The 18,856-nt window shown below is 45.4% G+C and overlaps 1 protein-coding gene across 4 annotated transcripts in view; it reads left to right on the top strand.

Moving 5' to 3' along the window:
• Positions 1–18,856, top strand: part of LOC106610178 (lipopolysaccharide-responsive and beige-like anchor protein) — a 296,378-nt gene that overhangs the window by 142,554 nt on the left and 134,968 nt on the right. For all 4 annotated transcript variants that reach the window (XM_045722742.2, XM_045722744.2, XM_082978435.1 and 1 more), the window contains exon 37: positions 148–314. In XM_045722742.2, the coding sequence (XP_045578698.1) occupies positions 148–314 (167 nt within the window). The remainder of the gene's footprint in view (positions 1–147; positions 315–18,856) is intronic.

Consider the following 18,856-nt stretch of genomic DNA (forward strand, 5'->3'; position numbering starts at 1 on the left):
TCAGAATGCATACCTCCTGGGTTTCTCTTTAAATGTACTATAAAGACTTTTTATTGAGCACTGCACATACAATTCATTTGTAATGATGCTTACGTCATTGTGTTTTTGACAGAAAAGTTAACCTGTTGTTTTGTCTTTGACCCCCAGTCCCACTGTGCCCAGTACTCGGCTGAGAAGCGTGATGAGGAGAGGATGTGCGACCACCTGATCCGAGCGGCCAAGTACCGCGACCACGTGACAGCCACCCAGCTCATCCAGAAGATAGTCAACATCCTGACGGACAAACACGGTGCCTGGGGAAGCTCTGCCTTCAGGTAAAAGTCTACGTAGTTCTACATCTACAATCTAGAGCAGGGGTTCTCCAACTCTGTTCCCGGAGCTCTATTGGGGGTGCAGGCTTGCGTTCCGGCCCGGCACTAACACACCTCACTCAACTAATCAAATGATCTGTTTTTTGGTGTTCAGTATAGATAGCCTTCATCAGGTTCCACTCAGCACCATCACATGTTCAGTCTAAAGTACTGCGGCTCTGTTCCATTTTTCCATTTTACATTTTAGTCATTTAGCAGACGCTCTTATCCAGAGCGACTTACAGTAGTGAATGCATACATTTCATACATTTTTTTTTTTTGTACTGGCCCCCCGTGGGAATCGAACCCACAACCCTGGTGTTGCAAACACCATGCTCTACCAACTGAGCCACAGGGATGTTCCAGTCTCCATACTAACATACCAATTCAAATGAAGCAATGTATTGGGGAAATGGTCCGATTTTGCAATTGTTTTCCCAGTGTCCAAACTTCCTGTCAAAAATGGACATAATAAGAACATTGAGCATTGGTGATGGTAAAAACGAGGATACACCTGCCTTTTAAATGAGCCGTAGCTTTCCTTAGAGTACAGCACATCCATTAAGACCACTGTAATGACTGTATTCTCCCTCCTGGGAGTTAGTGATTGAGTTAGGTCTGCACCGGTGCAAACGCCGAGGTATGGGATGCATGATCCATTGACTTTGGACAGAGATGAAAGAGATTAAAACTATAGAAAAGCTTAGAAAGCTCAATGTTGGTTTCAACAAAACAGGCCAGTTAGAAGTCAATGGGGGTTTTCCCTAATGATGGCCTGTGCTGTTTGTGTGCTGGCAGGTTGGGTACAGTATATCATGGTTGAACAGTCAGCCTGCTGTTGGTCGGTTGGTTCCCTCTTGTTAGTCTGAATTGACTCTCCTGAGACTCGTCTGTGTGTGAGCTCAGTTTGCGGTTGCTCTTACACCAGGGGCTCGCTCTCTCTCTCTCTCTCTCTCTCTTTCCTTTCCTTTCCCCACATTTTTTTATATTTTGTTCTCTGGTCTCTTAGATTTTTGCCTCCCATGAGTATCTTTCTCTCCCTATCTTTCGCTCTCCTTCTCTTCTTTCTCTCCTTCTCTATCCTCTCCTTCTCTATGCTTTTCTTAGCGACCCCAGTGATGTTATGGACAGGCAATATTATATTACACACCCCTCTCTCTCTCTCTCCTTCTCTCTCTCTCTCCTTCTCTCTCTCTCTCCTTCTCTCTCTCTCTCCTTCTCTCTCTCTCCTTCTCTCTCTCTCCTTCTCTCTCTCTCCTTCTCTCTCTCTCCTTCTCTCCTTCTCTCCTTCTCTCTCTCTCCTTCTCTCTCTCTCTCCTTCTCTCTCTCTCCTTCTCTCTCTCTCTCCTTCTCTCTCTCTCCTTCTCTCCTTCTCTCTCTCTCCTTCTCTCCTTCTCTCTCTCTCCTTCTCTCTCTCTCCTTCTCTCCTTCTCTCTCTCTCCTTCTCTCCTTCTCTCTCTCTCCTTCTCTCTCTCTCCTTCTCTCTCTCTCCTTTCTCTCTCTCTCCTTCTCTCTCTCTCTCTTTCTCTCTCTCTCTCTCTCTCTCTCTCTCTCTCTCTCTCTCTCTCTCTCTCTCTCTGTGTATATTCACACAACAAGGCCAAGCTATTTGCTATGCACCTCCGCAGCCCAGAGAGACTCTCCCTTCCCCATTACCGTGCCTTTCTTTCATTGTGTTATTGTGCTGCTACAGTATTGATGGTTTTCCTAATGGCTGCCGATGGGCCAGGCTGGGAGCAGGGAGCCGCTGGCACCGGGCCTGGGAGCCGGGCCCAAGCTTTTAATAAATCACAATCAGACCTGTGCCATTGCATCAATATTTTTGGTCAATTACCGAGAAGGTCAGGTGGTGCAGCTCTGCGACGGGGACCCCATGCAGGCAGCAGTGTGTGGGGGGAGGGGAGCTAGTGCCACAGAAAACACAGAGAAGGGGGCAATGGATACGATACAGACTGTTCACACACAGTCACACGCACAAGGACACGACATAGAGAGACGGACACGCACGCATGCACACAGACTAAAACATGTGGGTGCTGCAACATTACAGCAAACAAGTGAGGGAGGGAGAGAACACCCACACACACATTTTCTATCAGCAGTGGTGAAAATGAAATCTGGGAGCAACAAAGGGTACACGCCGCCATGATTACGACCTTTGTCGAGAGGTGGAAAATTCACAAGCTCCTATAAAGGCGTATTCCCTAAAGTTTCTATTCAATAAAGGGGCCGAAAATGAAAATATTATTTTTCTCTCAGAACAGGCTGATGGGAATTGTTGTTTTCCTCACGGCAGGCATCTAATATCATCTGACACGCCGTGACCAGCCTGAATGCAATTTGTGTCTTAATATCCAGCTTACACCAGCCCTGGCCCCTGGAGACGTGAGGTGTTAGGTGGTTTTCTCTCTCTCTCTCTCTCTCTCTCTCTCTCTCTCTCTCTCTCTCTCTCTCTCTCTCTCTCTCTCTTCTATTTCTTTCTCTCTCTCTCTCTCTCTCACTCCTTTATTCATCCACCTCTCGCTCCATTGTACTGGAATATCTAGGGAGGTCTCCCTCCAACAAAGGGAAGTAACTCTTATTTTCTGTTCTGAGATCTGCCCTTGGCCGTCATTGGTGTACACACACACGCACGCACACACACACACACACACTCGTCATTACGTGGACTGAGGGACAGGACAGACAGACAGGGAACGCTACCTGCTCATCTTTACATTACAGTCACATCCTCTGGAGACTCTGGTGTACCACACGCCAGCACTCTGATCCAAAACCACAGACAACGTGAATAACCAGCTCTGAGGTGGCCACAGATGAAGCGACTGGCAGCACTCATTTTATTCCTCACTTTTTTTTCTGGAGCGAGTGAGCGGCCCGACAGAGCATCTAGGCGGCGTTGGTGTTTATTTGGGTCAGGAGACAAGTCATCTTTCATTTATATGACACCCGGCAAAGTGGCCGGACAGAGAGAGGGAGAGAGATGAGGACGGGGAGAGAGAGCGATGAGGGGTAGATGATGGAGAACGGTTGAGCAGTGTCTCGGAGGACACACTCCCCTTTCCTCAACGCCCTCCTTCATTACATCCTAATAAGCTGACTAATGTACCATGGAAATTCACTCTGGATGCTGGGGAGGAGGGAGAAGGGAGAGCAGGGATAGGAAGAGAAGGTATAGGAGAGAGAAGCGATAGGCGAGAAGGCAGGGGAGAGAAGGGAGAAATGACAAGAGAAGGTACTGCAGCTGCCGTGTACAGTGTGGGAGGGGAGAGAGAGTACAAGTTCAGATTTAGAGTAGTAGTTAGTGTTGTGTTTTGTGCCAAATGTGTAACATGGTGATGATTATTGCATTTGGGGATGTTTGAAGGTGCACCACCTCTGTTTCTCCTCCACTTAATCGCCCTCTTCCTCCTCTCCCTTTCCCCTCTATCTCTCTCAAACTCTCTCTCTTCCTTTCTCTCTCTCCCCCTTTCTCTTTTAATTAGTTCTCCCTCCCTTTAAGCAGCTCACCCTTCTGCTCCGCCGCTCCACCGTGTTGTAATGGAACAGCCGTAGGCTAGAGCCTTCTCAGCCGTAGGACATCCATCTTTGTTGTGTGTCACGCTCTCTCGCCGCCCGGCAAAAAAATATATCTTGGTGATGCGCACTCCAATTTTTCTTCAGTAAATCAAATCTTCCCTTCCTTCAGAAAGATGAATGCTCCGAGGTTGGGGTGTTACAGAAAAAAATCAATTCTGGCAAAATTGAAACAGTATGCCTCTGCATCGATCCGGCCTTGTGAGATGGAAACTAACAGCTTTGTAACTGTTCCCAGGACAGTTAGCTGACCTGTAATGGACAAACTATCAATATTAGCGTTACTGTTTTATCTTGTAGTGTGTCATTGCTCCACCAGAACCATCAGGGTGAAATAGAATTCTGGGCTTTACTCTGACAGAGAGATGGGGTTGATGGTGTTCTCTCATCTACTAACTCTATATGGGGACAATCGACCAGTTTCCTTTGTGTACAACACACAATAGCCATTGTGCTATTGTTGAACCTGAGAAGGGGATTTGTTACCCATCTAAGAAAGATTGATCCAGTTTTATTATTTTGTGGAATTTTGTAAATGGTGTTTTCACAATTCATTTTTTTATTTTATTATTGAGCTCTGGCCGATTAGTATATTATTAGGGAAAAGAGTGCAATTTGGAATGCACCCTGAGTCTCACTGTTCGTAGCATACAACTTAACACACTCCTCCAAAGTGAATCTGTAGCACGCATCCTGCAGAAACAAAGGACCTGTATTCACTCCGCTAACCCCTGCTCTTCTCCAGCCCAGCAGCAGACACACACACACATGCATACTTACCTCTGTCTTGCATTGTCTACCAGTCATAAAATGAATAAATAATAACCTTGGCATTTGCCAACAGACTAATTTCAGCCAATCATCAGTCCTTGATTACACACGCACACACAGAGAGACACACACACACTCAAACACTACACACATTGAGCCTCCTTCATTGACAGGAAAAATAGGTCACAATTCCAATGGCAACATATATAACCTATAGCTGATTGACTTGCTCTACATACACTATGATACATTTACCAGGTCTGTCCAGCTGCATCGTTGCTTCATATTGAGTGTTAATGGGACGTACAGTGCAGCTGGGCTGAGATTGTTTAAGGGATAACTGAATGAGGAAGTTGGGACACTTGCCTGTCAATGAGGATTGTTACAATCAGGACCTAGAGCATCAATGTTTATCCCAGGATGTCTGGGAAGACACACACACACACACACACACACACACACAACCACACACACACACACACACACACACACACACACACACACACACACACACGATGAGTCATCTGTAATGGTTGCCTGGAGAAGGTTCAGAGCATGTTCTCAAGTGCCTGTTTGTGTTCTGTAAAACTCCGAGGCCCTCGGTCCTATCTGCTGATCAGTTTCCCATAGCAGAGTTCAGGGACTAGAATAAACACCAGGCCAGGATTTGAAATGTACCCTAATCCTGATACCTATCTTTTGTATATGTTTCATAATCCATAGCAGTACATCATTGTTGTCAAGGCTGGCAAAAAGCTGGACGTTCTATTGAATTAGTTTGAATAAAATATCACGGTAGGATTATAATCTGTGTGAAAAAGTTGATTTAGGAAATGTTATGGTGATTTGTATCAGGGCGGTAGGCCAATAAGACAATGACCTTTTTAGCACTTAAGTGCTTTTGTTATGCCTTACAATTTAATTACGCGGTCACAGTGAAACAACATGCTCTGAGACCTACCACTATATTTCCAGTTTGTTAGCCTCTTTAGCTGCGGTAACTTCAATGGTGTTAATGTTTTTTGCTTTGCTTATAAACACTGTAGGGCCTGTGATACAAACATGCGTGCTGACCCAGACCCAGCATGCCGTGCAGAGCTAGCACAGCTGTCGGACAACAGCGCTACTCTACAACATCCGCCTTCCGTTCTCTCTCCTAGATGAATTGATCGTTGTTTTCTTTAGGCTTAGCTCTGTCCGAGGCCTACTCCAAAATCAATTAGCCTACCTGGAAAGTTAGAGTTGAGCTGGCGAAGCTACTGCCCCGGATATCCATCTGCAGTCGGTTTTAAGCCGTAAACAGTTTTTACTGTAAACAACGAGGGTTTCGAAGAAAGCCGAGATGTCATTGATGCTCATCTTTAGTAAATGAGACGGTCGCTATCGGGAGGGGAAATCTGTAGCGTCGAGCCTTAAACGGATTTAAAGTGAAACCCTCGGCCTCGTTCATCACGCCACGCGTGTCTGGGATTATTATATATTATTTTCAATGTGGTGACATGTAGGAGGAGGGATGTTCTCCAAATCTCCAGAGAGGAGCATGTTAAAGTTTGACAGGCCAACATTCCATACATGATATAAAATGATGTGTATCTGTTCTGCATGGCCATACCGTGCAGGCGAGATGTCAAGGGTTATGGATAGGAATTAGAATATGCCCTAATGATAACATTTGCTTCTAACTGTGTTTACAGTACAGTGGCTGGGCTTGTAAGAAATAGTAACAACATGTCATGGTGGAACATATTAACGGTTGATGCTGTCCATATGTTACTTACCATGGACGGCTAACGGTTAAACAAGCCTCATCGCAGGATCGAGGAATGAAACTAATGCTCTCACTCTTTAGGGATCAAAGGTTTAAGGGATTTAGTCCAGGATAATGTGGCTATTAGTTTTCTTCTGAGACAGGTATTTAGGAGTGATTTGGGTGAATTCAATCTTCAGTGTTTAGTGTAGAAAACAGTTTATTTTGCAGGTGTGTCTCCTGAAGCACACTGATCTTACCTCCTCTCCCTCTCCATCCTCCTCTCCATCCTCCTCTCCATCTCCATCCTCCTCTCATCCTCCTCTCCATCTCCATCCTCCTCTCCATCCTCCTCTCCCTCCCCATCCTCCTCTCCATCCTCCTCTCCCTCTCCAACCTCCTCTCCATCCTCCTCTCCCTCTCCATTCTCCTCTCCATCCTCCTCTCCATCCTCCTCTCCCTCTCCATCCTCCTCTCCATCCTCCTCTCATCCTCCTCTCCATCCTCCTCTCCATCCTCCTCTCCATCCTCCTCTCATCCTCCTCTCATCCTCCTCTCCCTCTCCATCCTCCTCTCCCTCTCCATCCTCCTCTCCCTCTCCATCCTCCTCTCCCTCTCCATCCTCCTCTCCCTCTCCATCCTCCTCTCCAAACTCCTCTCCAAACTCCTCTCCAAACTCCTCTCCATCCTCCTCTCATCCTCCTCTCATCCTCCTCTCCATCCTCCTCTCCATCCTCCCTCTCCATCCTCCCTCTCCATCCTCCTCTCCATCCTCCTCTCCATCCTCCTCTCCATCCTCCTCTCCCTCCTCCTCTCCATCCTCCTCTCCATCCTCCTCTCCCTCTCCATCCTCTCCATCCTCCTCTCCATCCTCTCCATCCTCCTCTCCCTCCTCCTCTCCCTCCTCCTCTCCATCCTCCTCTCCCTCTCCATCCTCCTCTCAATCCTCCATCCTCCTCTCCCTCTCATCCTCCTCTCCCTCTCATCCTCCTCTCCCTCTCATCCTCCTCTCCCTCTCATCCTCCTCTCCCTCTCCATCCTCCTCTCCCTCTCCATCCTCCTCTCCCTCTCCATCCCCCTCTCCATCCCCCTCTCCATCCTCCTCTCCCTCTCCATCCCCCTCTCCATCCTCCTCTCCCTCTCATCTCCCTCTCATCCTCCTCTCCCTCTCATCCTCCTCTCCCTCTCATCCTCCTCTCCCTCTCCATCCTCCTCTCCCTCTCATCCTCCTCTCTCTCTCCATCCTCCTCTCCCTCTCATCCTCCTCTCCCTCTCATCCTCCTCTCCCTCTCATCCTCCTCTCCCTCTCATCCTCCTCTCCCTCTCATCCTCCTCTCCCTCTCCATCCTCCTCTCCCTCTCCATCCTCCTCTCCCTCTCCATCCTCCTCTCCATCCTCCTCTCCATCCTCCTCTCCAGCCTCCTCTCCCTCTCCATCCTCCTCTCCATCCTCCTCTCCCTCTCCATCCTCCTCTCCCTCTCCATCCTCCTCTCCCTCTCCATCCTCCTCTCCCTCTCATCCTCCTCTCCCTCTCCATCCTCCTCTCCCTCTCCATCCTCTCATCTCTCACATCTCCCTCCCCCTCTCATCCTCCTCTCCTTCCTCCTCTCACTCCCCCTCCCTCCTTATTCCTCCTCCTCTCCCTCCTTCTTATTCCCTCTTATTCTTCTTCCTCTCCCACCTCTTATTCCTCCTCCTCTGCCTGCTCATCTCCCTCCTCTTATTCCTCATCTTCTTACGCCTCTTCTTCCTCCTCCTCTTCCTCCTCAGCTCTGTAATGAATCCCTGTTATACAGTGTGAATCCCCTCTCTTCCTTCCTCCCTCTCCAGAAAGACCTATTACATCCCACCGTCTACCGCCTCAGAGCTCAGCCTCCTCTATGTAGTGTGACAACTCTCCAGATTTATCCGTTCCATATACCCTTAAGAAAGTATATGGCCTTGGCCCAGCAAGGTCCTGATTAGAGGGCCCTGATCAATATCTCAATAAAAAGCCATTGGGGAAGTTTTTACCTTCTTTTTTCCCCCCTCTCCCTTCTCCCAGGATGCAATATCTGGGGAGTATCGATTGTTCAGGGTTCAGTAGTTAGTTAGTTATCTCCTTTGACTAACCCCATGGCGCTGTGCGTGTCACCCCCTCTCCTGGGGCTCGTGATAGATCACTGCTCTCCCAGCCACTGTAATTACACTCAGGCCACAGCTGGTCATTTATTTCCACACTTTCACCATTTACCAAAAAATCGGCTTTTTATCTTTGGGATCCAGCGGCTTTGTTCTGCAGCGAAAGCAGAAAAGGGCACATGAAATACTGGCGTGATGTTACAGAGAATGGAGGGAGATGGAGGGAGATGGAGGGGGATGGAGGGAGATGGAGGGGGATGGAGGGAGATGGAGGGGGATGGAGGGAGATGGAGGGGGATGGAGGGGGATGGAGGGAGATGGAGGGGGATGGAGGGAGATGGAGGGAGATGGAGGGGGATGGAGGGGGATGGAGGGAGATGGAGGGGGATGGAGGGAGATGGAGGGAGATGGAGGGGGATGGAGGGGGATGGAGGGAGATGGAGGGAGATGGAGGGGGATGGAGGGAGATGGAGGGGGATGGAGGGAGATGGAGGGAGATGGAGGGGGATGGAGGGGGATGGAGGGAGATGGAGGGAGATGGAGGGGGATGGAGGGAGATGGAGGGGGGATCCATCCTTTACTCAGGGACCTTCAGTTTTTATTCTTTCTCTGGATTTACTTTGATCTTCGTCTTTCTCTCCTTCTCTCGCTCCAGACCAGCGCCACCTATTGCAGAGCTGGTAATGGTGAGGGAGTCTAAAATGTTTGAAATAATGTAACTATTACATAATTTTTCTCCTACTTTCATTATTTGTATTTATTGAACCTTTATTTTTGATCAGGGAGTCATTAAGGCCAGCAGTGGCTCTTTAAAAATGTATGAGTAGCAGCAGTATTCATGTAGTTGTTTTCCACCATATCAACCCAGTCCACTGACAAAGTATCCATCCACTACCTTGGTAACCACAGGGTGATCACCCAGCACCATCAAGCCTCAACCCCCACCCCCCCCCCCCCATCCTTCCCTCTGGGTCTCTCACACTCTCTCTCTCTCTCTCCTCCAAGCCCATGAAGTGCAGCACTTGACATGATTAGGCGGCATGCACGCAGCCATTGTACCATAAGTGCTGTATAATGGGCATTGCTGTGTGATGGAGAGAGAGAAGGAGAGCCTCATGAATACACCAGACAGCCGTGCTAGATGAGCCTGTCACAGCCCAGCATCACACTAACACATTGAGAGGAGGGCACGATGCACAGCCCAGCATCACACTAACACATTGAGAGGAGGGGACGACGCTAGATTAGAATACAGAGAGGGTAGGGGACATCACTGTGTCTTGTGTCTGTCACCCAGCCATGTCCGCCTCAAAACCCTGGGAAATGGATTAACTGGGAAATTATATTATAATAATCAGTGGCGACCCCTGTTTTGAGACCCACATTTTTTGCAAAAAATAAAAGTCTAAATCTAAGGGTAGAGCTCGAAAATTCATGCCTATTGGGTGCTGCCATAGTTACATTGAAGGGCCCATCCAAGAAGGCTCAAGGTCATTGGCCACAGATAAAATGATGTCAAATCACATTATATCTACAGTAACTTTGATTGGACTGATCATGTCAACATCATACTTTCAAAATCTTAGCTAGCAGTCATCATGAATCAAGTCGACAACCTACTGGTAAATCCTTTTTAATCCTTGTCATATGAAGAGAAATAATGAAGAGAAATTATAGATAAAACGTATCGGTGCTCATCGGCCATTGGACATGGACATTGCACAACAACTTGGAAATCGCAAATTCAACAATGAGTGGTTTGGAAGGAATCAGTGGCTAACTGCAAGCATTGCAAAGCAAACATTAGCCTGCTATTCAGTGGAGTGGCTGTGTGGTCCCAAGTCTAAGATTAAGGGTCTCTTTTCCTAGTTTAAAATGATAAACATTTAACATTGGCCATGCTGTCAATGAAGCATGATTTGTGCCGCACTTAAAACAACTGTTAACTCTGAATATTTTCAAGACAACTGGGAACTCGGGAAAAACTCTGAATTGTAAATCGGGAACTCGGGCCTCTTTCTAGAGCTATGACCTGAAGATCACTGACGTCATCATGATTCAACGTTTTTTTTCCCGAGTTCCCAGTTGTCTTGAAAGCACCATAAATCCAGAGACTTTGATGACAAAATTTTCCCACGAAGGACCGCCACGCCACCTTCCTGTTAACAACAAGGTGAGTCCAAAAATGTATGCTGCTGCATAAATGATCTAATATGCCAGGGAGATATGTATACTGTAGCTAAGAAAGTAATACTAAGTGCATGTAGGCTGTTAGTAGCCCATGTGCCTCACCCTAATAATTTGGTCTATTTTCACCTCTTAATTTCACCTACTGTTCTAACTTGGTGGTGCACATGTAGCCTATAGCCTGTTTTAGAGAAATGTAATCATCGAATATTGTAAGAGCTTTCATTGTCTGCTTATATGCCCCCTTTATTTATCCTACGGTTCTGACTTGGTGTACAGGGAGAACACTGTAAGAACGGCCCATGTTCTGAATTCTGTCGCTGTACATTTCAAAAGTGCTGAACAAATAGTTATATTGACTGTCTGTCCTAGCTTGCTCATTTAATGTGCAATTAATATATTGTTTAGTATTGTGTAGTGGCTTTGCTGGCATGCATCCCACTTTTCTTTGTTGCCTCACCAAGATTTACATGCTAAAATCGCCACTGATGATGATAATAATAATTTTATGAAATGTTCATTTTTTTTGTTAGAAAATGTGCTTTCACTCCAGCAGTCCTTTCCGATAAATTTGTGTCGAGCTATAAATGATCCTGTCTTGACTTGATGTTGTAAATGGGAACTTTAAGATTGACAGACCCCGAGGACCCCGAACCCCCCCAAGCATTTCCCAATCCCAGACGACCTTGGGCCTTTGCTCAGTCTTCTATGTGGTCGTGGTTGTGTTCAGAGCCATTCTGTGCCAGTTTAGATTTGTCAGGACGTTCAAGTTCAGCCCTGAAGGGTAGAGGTCATCTGATTATGAGGATACCTCCGGTAATGGCTGAATTATGCAATTCTGCTCCAGTGGATATGGATGCCTTCATTACCTACCAGCAGTGACAGACGTGTGCATGTTGTCAAAACTAAAAAAATATGATGCTTTATCAAAAAACACAGACTATACCAGTTTGGTGACCGCATATAACATTTTTTGTTGTGTTTTGAAGGTATCATTGGTGTTTTAATATGGTTTGTTTGACTTTGGACATATTGTTGTGGGTAATGAAGATTTATTGTGAATTCTAGATAGATTTGTACATAATATAGTCGGTGGCATAAGAATATTTTCTCTCTGTAAAATAGAACAATACACTTCTTTTGAAACATATTTCAACAGGTAAAAAAAACACTGGGTGGTTTCCTAACAAACAAACAAACATTTTGGTTAATATTTTCCCCCTCTTTACACCCAGCCCTCTCCTCTAAATCTCCACACCTCCCCTGGAGGAAGAATATAATTAGGGTGTAATTTCCAGACCCTTTGTCGCAGAATTTACACTGAGCTTAATTGCTGCTAATTGGGGAGTGCGCGATACTGAGCCCATCGGTAATTAGGACCGTATTTCCATTTTTCATTTTGAGCATTTGTGTGTGTGTGTGTGTTTTCGTGTGTGTTGTTGCACTGTGTCTGCAGCCTCATGCATGGCAACCCCATGGGAGTGCTTTGATCTTAGCGACCCCAGTGATGTTATGGAGAGGCAATAATATTATATTACTCTCTCTCTTTCTCTCTCTCTCTCTTGTTTTCGTTTTTGTTCTGTGCTCATGAGGAATTAGAGTAGTAATTACATGGAGGAGTGGGATATGTGTGGAGGATATCCACATGCTTATTGTTGTCAGGTGCCGTGAACTTAGTCATGTGATCTGAAAGACCTGCAGCTTGAAGGTCCTCACTGTTAATTACTCAGGTGTTTTAATGATGTGGTCAAATGGCATGGTACCTATATGTAGCATTTGTAAAACACTTATCCTTGTTTTATGTTTTTGCGTAACATTTTTGTTTTGATATAGATTCTAGGTTTTGATCAAGACTGTTTGGCATATTCATCACTGTTTTATTTCTAATACCTTTCCATTCCCGTATCCAATCAGGGATTGATCAACGGTAGCAGGAAATTCAAATTAAGATTCGAAATAAGCAAATGAAATGGTCTGATCCTGTCATAAACAAAAAAGAACGAGGGAAATCCCATCATGATGAAAGTCGTTTAGGAGTATAGATGGAGGCGATAGCCTCCTCTGTGACCCTGAAGCTACCTTTGTCAAACACACAAACAACATTACAGCAACATTAGGAAGGCTGAATTAACATACACTGCTATGGAAATGGTCTGTGTAGTACACCTCATTTGACTAGGAAGGACATGCGTTAATGCACGGCTACCGTAGAACCTCACTTACGGCTTAAGGCGAGCTTTAATCATGGCCATTTCCATAGCAAGGCGTTTGACCCCTCTCGTTTTAATTTGGAGGTGTCGCTGTGTCGACTAGCTCCCACCGCTGACACCGTTTGACAAAGAGGAAGTGGTTCTCTGGCGCCACAGTCATATGTATGACAAATCCTCAACCTATCCCCTCTCAGATTCTTATAAACTCATGGTTTATGCAAATCAAAAGAAATGATCTCGGCGATAGAGGCAACGTTTGAGCAATTTGAGGGGCTGCCAATGGGCCCCTTTGCATTAATGAGAAAAAAAAGCAAAGGGAGAAATCATACCGCCTTTGCGTATATGCAATCTCACTGACTGTACCCGAAATGAATCCCTTCTGAAGTTATAAATGACTGTTTGTCCTTCAGCAAAGTGCTCTGTGTGATGTATGAAACGCATGTTGCTGCTCTAGGTCCTGTTTCTAATGATAAAGGTCATATAGGATCATTTGCATAATCTCTAGCCTCAAATGATCCCCCTTTCCACACAGTAATATTAATACTCACTCACTCACACACTCACACATTATTCACCAAAGTTAATTTCAGCGGGTGCAAATTATCTAGCCTGGCAATCCTTGATGTTTCACTGTTTTTAATATCGTCCCCCCAAAAAAAGAAATTGCAAAGGCAACACAAAAAGCATTTAAGAGCTGGGGAAGTGCTTGGGTGACGGATCCTGCTCCTGTTTGGCGGGGTCTGATTGGGTGACGGATCCTGCTCCTGTTTGGCGGGGTCTGATTGGGTGACGGATCCTGCTCCTGTTTGGCGGGGTCTGATTGGGTGACGGATCCTGCTCCTGTTTGGCGGGGTCTGATTGGGTGACGGATCCTGCTCCTGTTTGGCGGGGTCTGATTGGGTGACGGATCCTGCTCCTGTTTGGCGGGGTCTGATTGGGTGACGGATCCTGCTCCTGTTTGGCGGGGTCTGATTGGGTGACGGATCCTGCTCCTGTTTGGCGGGGTCTGATTGGGTGACGGATCCTGCTCCTGTTTGGCGGGGTCTGATTGGGTGACGGATCCTGCTCCTGTTTGGCGGGGTCTGATTGGGTGACGGATCCTGCTCCTGTTTGGCGGGGTCTGATTGGGTGACGGATCCTGCTCCTGTTTGGCGGGGTCTGATTGGGTGACGGATCCTGCTCCTGTTTGGCGGGGTCTGATTGGGTGACGGATCCTGCTCCTGTTTGGCGGGGTCTGATTGGGTGACGGATCCTGCTCCTGTTTGGCGGGGTCTGATTGGGTGACGGATCCTGCTCCTGTTTGGCGGGGTCTGATTGGGTGACGGATCCTGCTCCTGTTTGGCGGGGTCTGATTGGGTGACGCATCCTGCTCCTGTTTGGCGGGGTCTGATTGGGTGACGGATCCTGCTCCTGTTTGGCGGGGTCTGATTGGATGATGCATCCAGCTCCTGTTTGGCGGGATCTGATTGGATGACGCATCCTGCTCCTGTTTGGCGGGGTCTGATTGGGTGATGCATCCGGCTCCTGTTTGGCGGGGTCTGATTGGATCTTGATGGATGACTATCGTTTGTCGTTGTCAGAAAAAGAACAATTTGGGCATTGAAATAAGAGTGCTATCAAAGTTTCAGTGGCTTCCAGAGAGAATCTATTACCATGTTTTAACTGCCAGTGTTTGAGGTTTGAGAGGGGGAGATGAGCGATATTGGCTCTCATACACTACGCCTTAAATTCCCATTTATTTATTTGTCATAAATTAATTAATTGAGGTTAATGTCTTTGTCCTCTGTACTTCCATAGATAGCGTTTCAAAGTCAATGTATTTTCTCTGTTTTTGAGTGTACATTATTTGATCAAATAAGAATAAATCAACTAATCACAAACTGTTAGTGCACATGAATGTCAAACTTAAATCAATGTAATTGCATGCCATGCCGTATTGATTGATTTAAGTGCTTAAATAGTATTCATTATATGTGAGTAGTGGCATTTTAGTCATTAACTGTCATTTCTTTGTGTCATTTATAAACATAAGTCAATAACTGCATGCTTATTCAGTATAATACAAGTTCATGAATGTATCATTTATTAAAGGCCCATTGTAGTTAAAAACGTGATTTACCTGTGCCAATAACAGGAAAATCTGCCTATAACAGCAGGTTTTCAGTTTCCCACTCAGACCACTCCCAGAGAGTCCTAGCAAACTTCTTGATAAATTACTCTTTGCTAAGAAGCTATTTTTCTTTATTTTTGACCATTTTAATTTAAAACAATCACAGTTAGTTACTTCATTGTTACCCAGAAATGATTTGGTATTGAGATAAAAACGGCTGCATTGAACCTTGGTAACAAACATTTAAAGCTATCAGTGGATATTATAAACGCTTGCATTTCTTCTATGGTGGGCCTCCATAAAATACATATTTGAAGGACTAATGTTTTTGGATGTTTTTTAAATAAGACACAGGCCTACGGTAAATGCATGTAGAAGCAGTCCAAGGGCAAAGCATACTGTGCATACTGAATAAGAAATTGGACAGCAGGAATGGCATATTTCCCATGGTTCCAGGCCTCTTTTCTTCGACCTACCTGGCAGACATAGCAATGCACTTGTGTTCAGTACTAGGCCATACTAGATACCCAGCCTCTTAGCTAGATGTCTCTGTGTGTAGTTTACTCCCTGTCTACCCTGTGTTGTCCTCTGTGGCGATACACAGGAAGTCCTGGCTAGTGGACAGGCTACTGTTAAAGAACGTAGTCGTCTGTTCGTCCCCCACTCCCCCACTCCTTCCAAAGCTCCAGTCAGTCTGTCTGTCCAACTATGCGATTCATTAATCCTGGACTTCAAGCCAGCCCTCACTGAGCTGCCGATCACTGAACACTTGGCTACAATTAAACTATTTGTTTATTATGTCACCCTCCCTATGCCAAGTCCAATTGGACCGTGTTCTGTTTTGATGCAAACAGACAATTTAGTTGGCTTTAAAGTTTTAAAGGTTGTGTAAAACCTCTTTCCACAGTCTGTTAATGCTATGGTGTTTTTAATTTATTGCACATAGTGATCTTTTTTATGATTGCACCCATGTATTCATTAGTGAAAGCAACACAGACACACACACACACAAGGAGAGAGGCTGAGATCATCTTCTAATGTTGGTCAAAAACAATTATATTTTATTACCTCACATAAATGTCTTATTGGCCCGCTTTCTCATCAGTTGTCAATGTGGTCTACATTAAACAGCATTTAGAGGATCCAGCACTCTGCGAAGTGCTCCTTAACTCACACACACACACACACACACACACACACACACACACACACACACACACACAGTGCCTTCAGAAAGCATTCAAACCCCTTGACTTTTTCCACATTTTGTTGTGTTACAGCCTGAATAAAAATATATTTTACAAGTTTCGCTTGTTCTTTTTTTAAATGTATTTATTTTTATATACAAACGAATGAAAAGTTGAAATGTCTCGACTCAATAATTATTCAACCCCATTGTTATGGCAAGCCTAAATAAGTTCAGGAGTAAAAATGTGTTTAACATGTTGCATGGACTGTTAAATAGTGTTTAACATCATTTTAAAATGACTACATTATCTCTGTACGCCACCCATACAATATCTGTAAGGTCCTTCAGTCGATCAGTGAATTTCAAACACAGATTCAACCACAAAGACCAGGGAGGTTTTCCAATGTCTCGCAAAGAAGGACACCTATTGGTAGATGGGTAGAAATAAAAAATAACAAAGCAGACATTGAATATCACCCTGTAGCATGGTGAAGTTATTAATGACCCTGTGGATGGTGTATCAATACACCCAGTCACTACACAGATAAAGGTGTCCTTCCTAACTCAGTTGCAGGAGAGGAAAGAAAACGATTTGAGATTTCAACCTGAGGCCAAAATGTGACTTTAAAACCGTTACCGAGTTGGCTGTGATAGGAGAACACAACATTGTAGTTACTCCACAATACTAACTTAAATGACAGAGTGAAAAGAAGGAAGCCTGTACAGAATACAAATATTCCATAACATGCATCCTGTTTGCAACAAGGCACTAAAGTAATACTGCAAAAAATGTGGCAAAGAAATGTACTTTATGTTCTGAATACAAAGCCTTATGTTTGGGTCAAATCCAACACATCACTGAGTAACACTCTTCATATTTTCAAGCATGGGGGTGGTTGCATCATGTTATGGGTATGCTTGTCATCGACAAGGACGAAGGAGATTTTCAGGATAAAAAGAAACGGAATAGAGCTAAGCACAGACAACTCCTAGAGGAAAACCTGTTTCAGTCTGCTTTCTAACAGACACTGGGAGACAATTCACCTTTCAGCAGGACAATAACCTAAAACACAAGGCCAAATATACACTGGAGTTGTTTACCAAGATGACATTGAATGTTCCGGATTGGCCTAGTTACAGTTTTTACTTAAATTGGCTTGAAAATCTATGGAAAGATTTGAAAATGGTTGTCTAGCAATGATCAACAACGAACTTGACAGAGCTTGAAGAGTTTTCAAAATAATAACGAGCAAATATTGCACAATCCAGGGGTGCAAAGCTCTTAGAGACTTACCCAGAAAGACTCACGACTGTAATCACTGCCAAAGGTGCTTCTAATAGGCAATGACTGAGGTGTGAATACTTATTTAAATGAGATATTTCTGTATATCAATGTCAAAATTCATGTTTTCATTTTGTCAGTATGGGGTATTCTGTGTAGACGGGTTAAAATAATTTTTTTATTCATTTTGAATTCAGGATGTAACACAACAAAATGTGAAATTTCAGGAGAGTATTAATACTGAAGGCACTGTACACACACACACACACACACACACACACACACACTTGCATGCATACACACACACACTCCGTCTAAGACAACAGACTTTCCCCAGTAGGCTCTAATGAGCGAGGCCTTTATGAGTAAACTAATTACTAATTACACAAGTGGTTTGTGTAAAAGGCCGCGGCGCTGGCCTTTTGTCATTTTAATTGTTGTCATCTTGAAGAATGGGTGCTGCCGTTATTCTGCCAGCGCAGCCCGTCACATGATGGACGAGCTGTGAATTATTTATCATCTTTGTAGAAACTCTCTCAGCGTACACATGCACGGCGCGTGCCACATCGTTTTTCCCGCTGTGATACAGCGGCGTTCTCCGTGGGGGATTGATTGGCGACAGAGATGGCAAGGTACTGGGGTGGACGGCGGGCCGGCCGCCCATCCAAGACCCTTCATTAGGAACCTGGTTGCCGTTCATGACACGGCAAGTGGTGGAGATCGTTCCATAACACTGCTACTAATTACTCCCCACTACCGAATACGTCCTCCCACTGATGGATGTGGAGGAAACCTCCTTGTAAGAGGATGAAGTGTGTGTGTGTGTGTGTGTGTGTGTGTGTGTGTGTGTGTGTGTGTGTGTGTGTGTGAGTGAGTGTGAGAGACACTGGCTTGATAATCATTTTCCTAGATGAATGCGGTGTGAGGCAGGATGATGAAGTGGTAATTAGCGTAGGGAGACTATCACACAGCAACAAGGCCTGGGCCCTTTGTGACGGGAGGGAAATCAGGTCCTGCACATTCTGTCTGCTGGATGGAGACACACAGTCCAATGTCTTCTAGCACATACGCGCGCACGCACACACACACACACACACACACACACACACATACACACATACACGCACAGGCATAACACAGTCATAACACACACACACCGACATAGGTATAACACACACTTGTGGTCTCAAATGTATTCATGAAGTAGGTATGCTAGCGGGTAAGAGCGTTGGGCCTGTAACCGAAAGGGGGCTGGTTCGAATCCCCGAGCCATCTCGGAGGAAAACTCTGTCGACGTGCCCTTGAGCAAGGCA

The sequence above is a fragment of the Salmo salar genome, chromosome 08 (assembly GCF_965601325.2).
Source record: "Salmo salar chromosome 08, fSalSal1, whole genome shotgun sequence".
In the NCBI taxonomy this organism is placed as follows: Eukaryota; Metazoa; Chordata; class Actinopteri; order Salmoniformes; family Salmonidae; genus Salmo; species Salmo salar.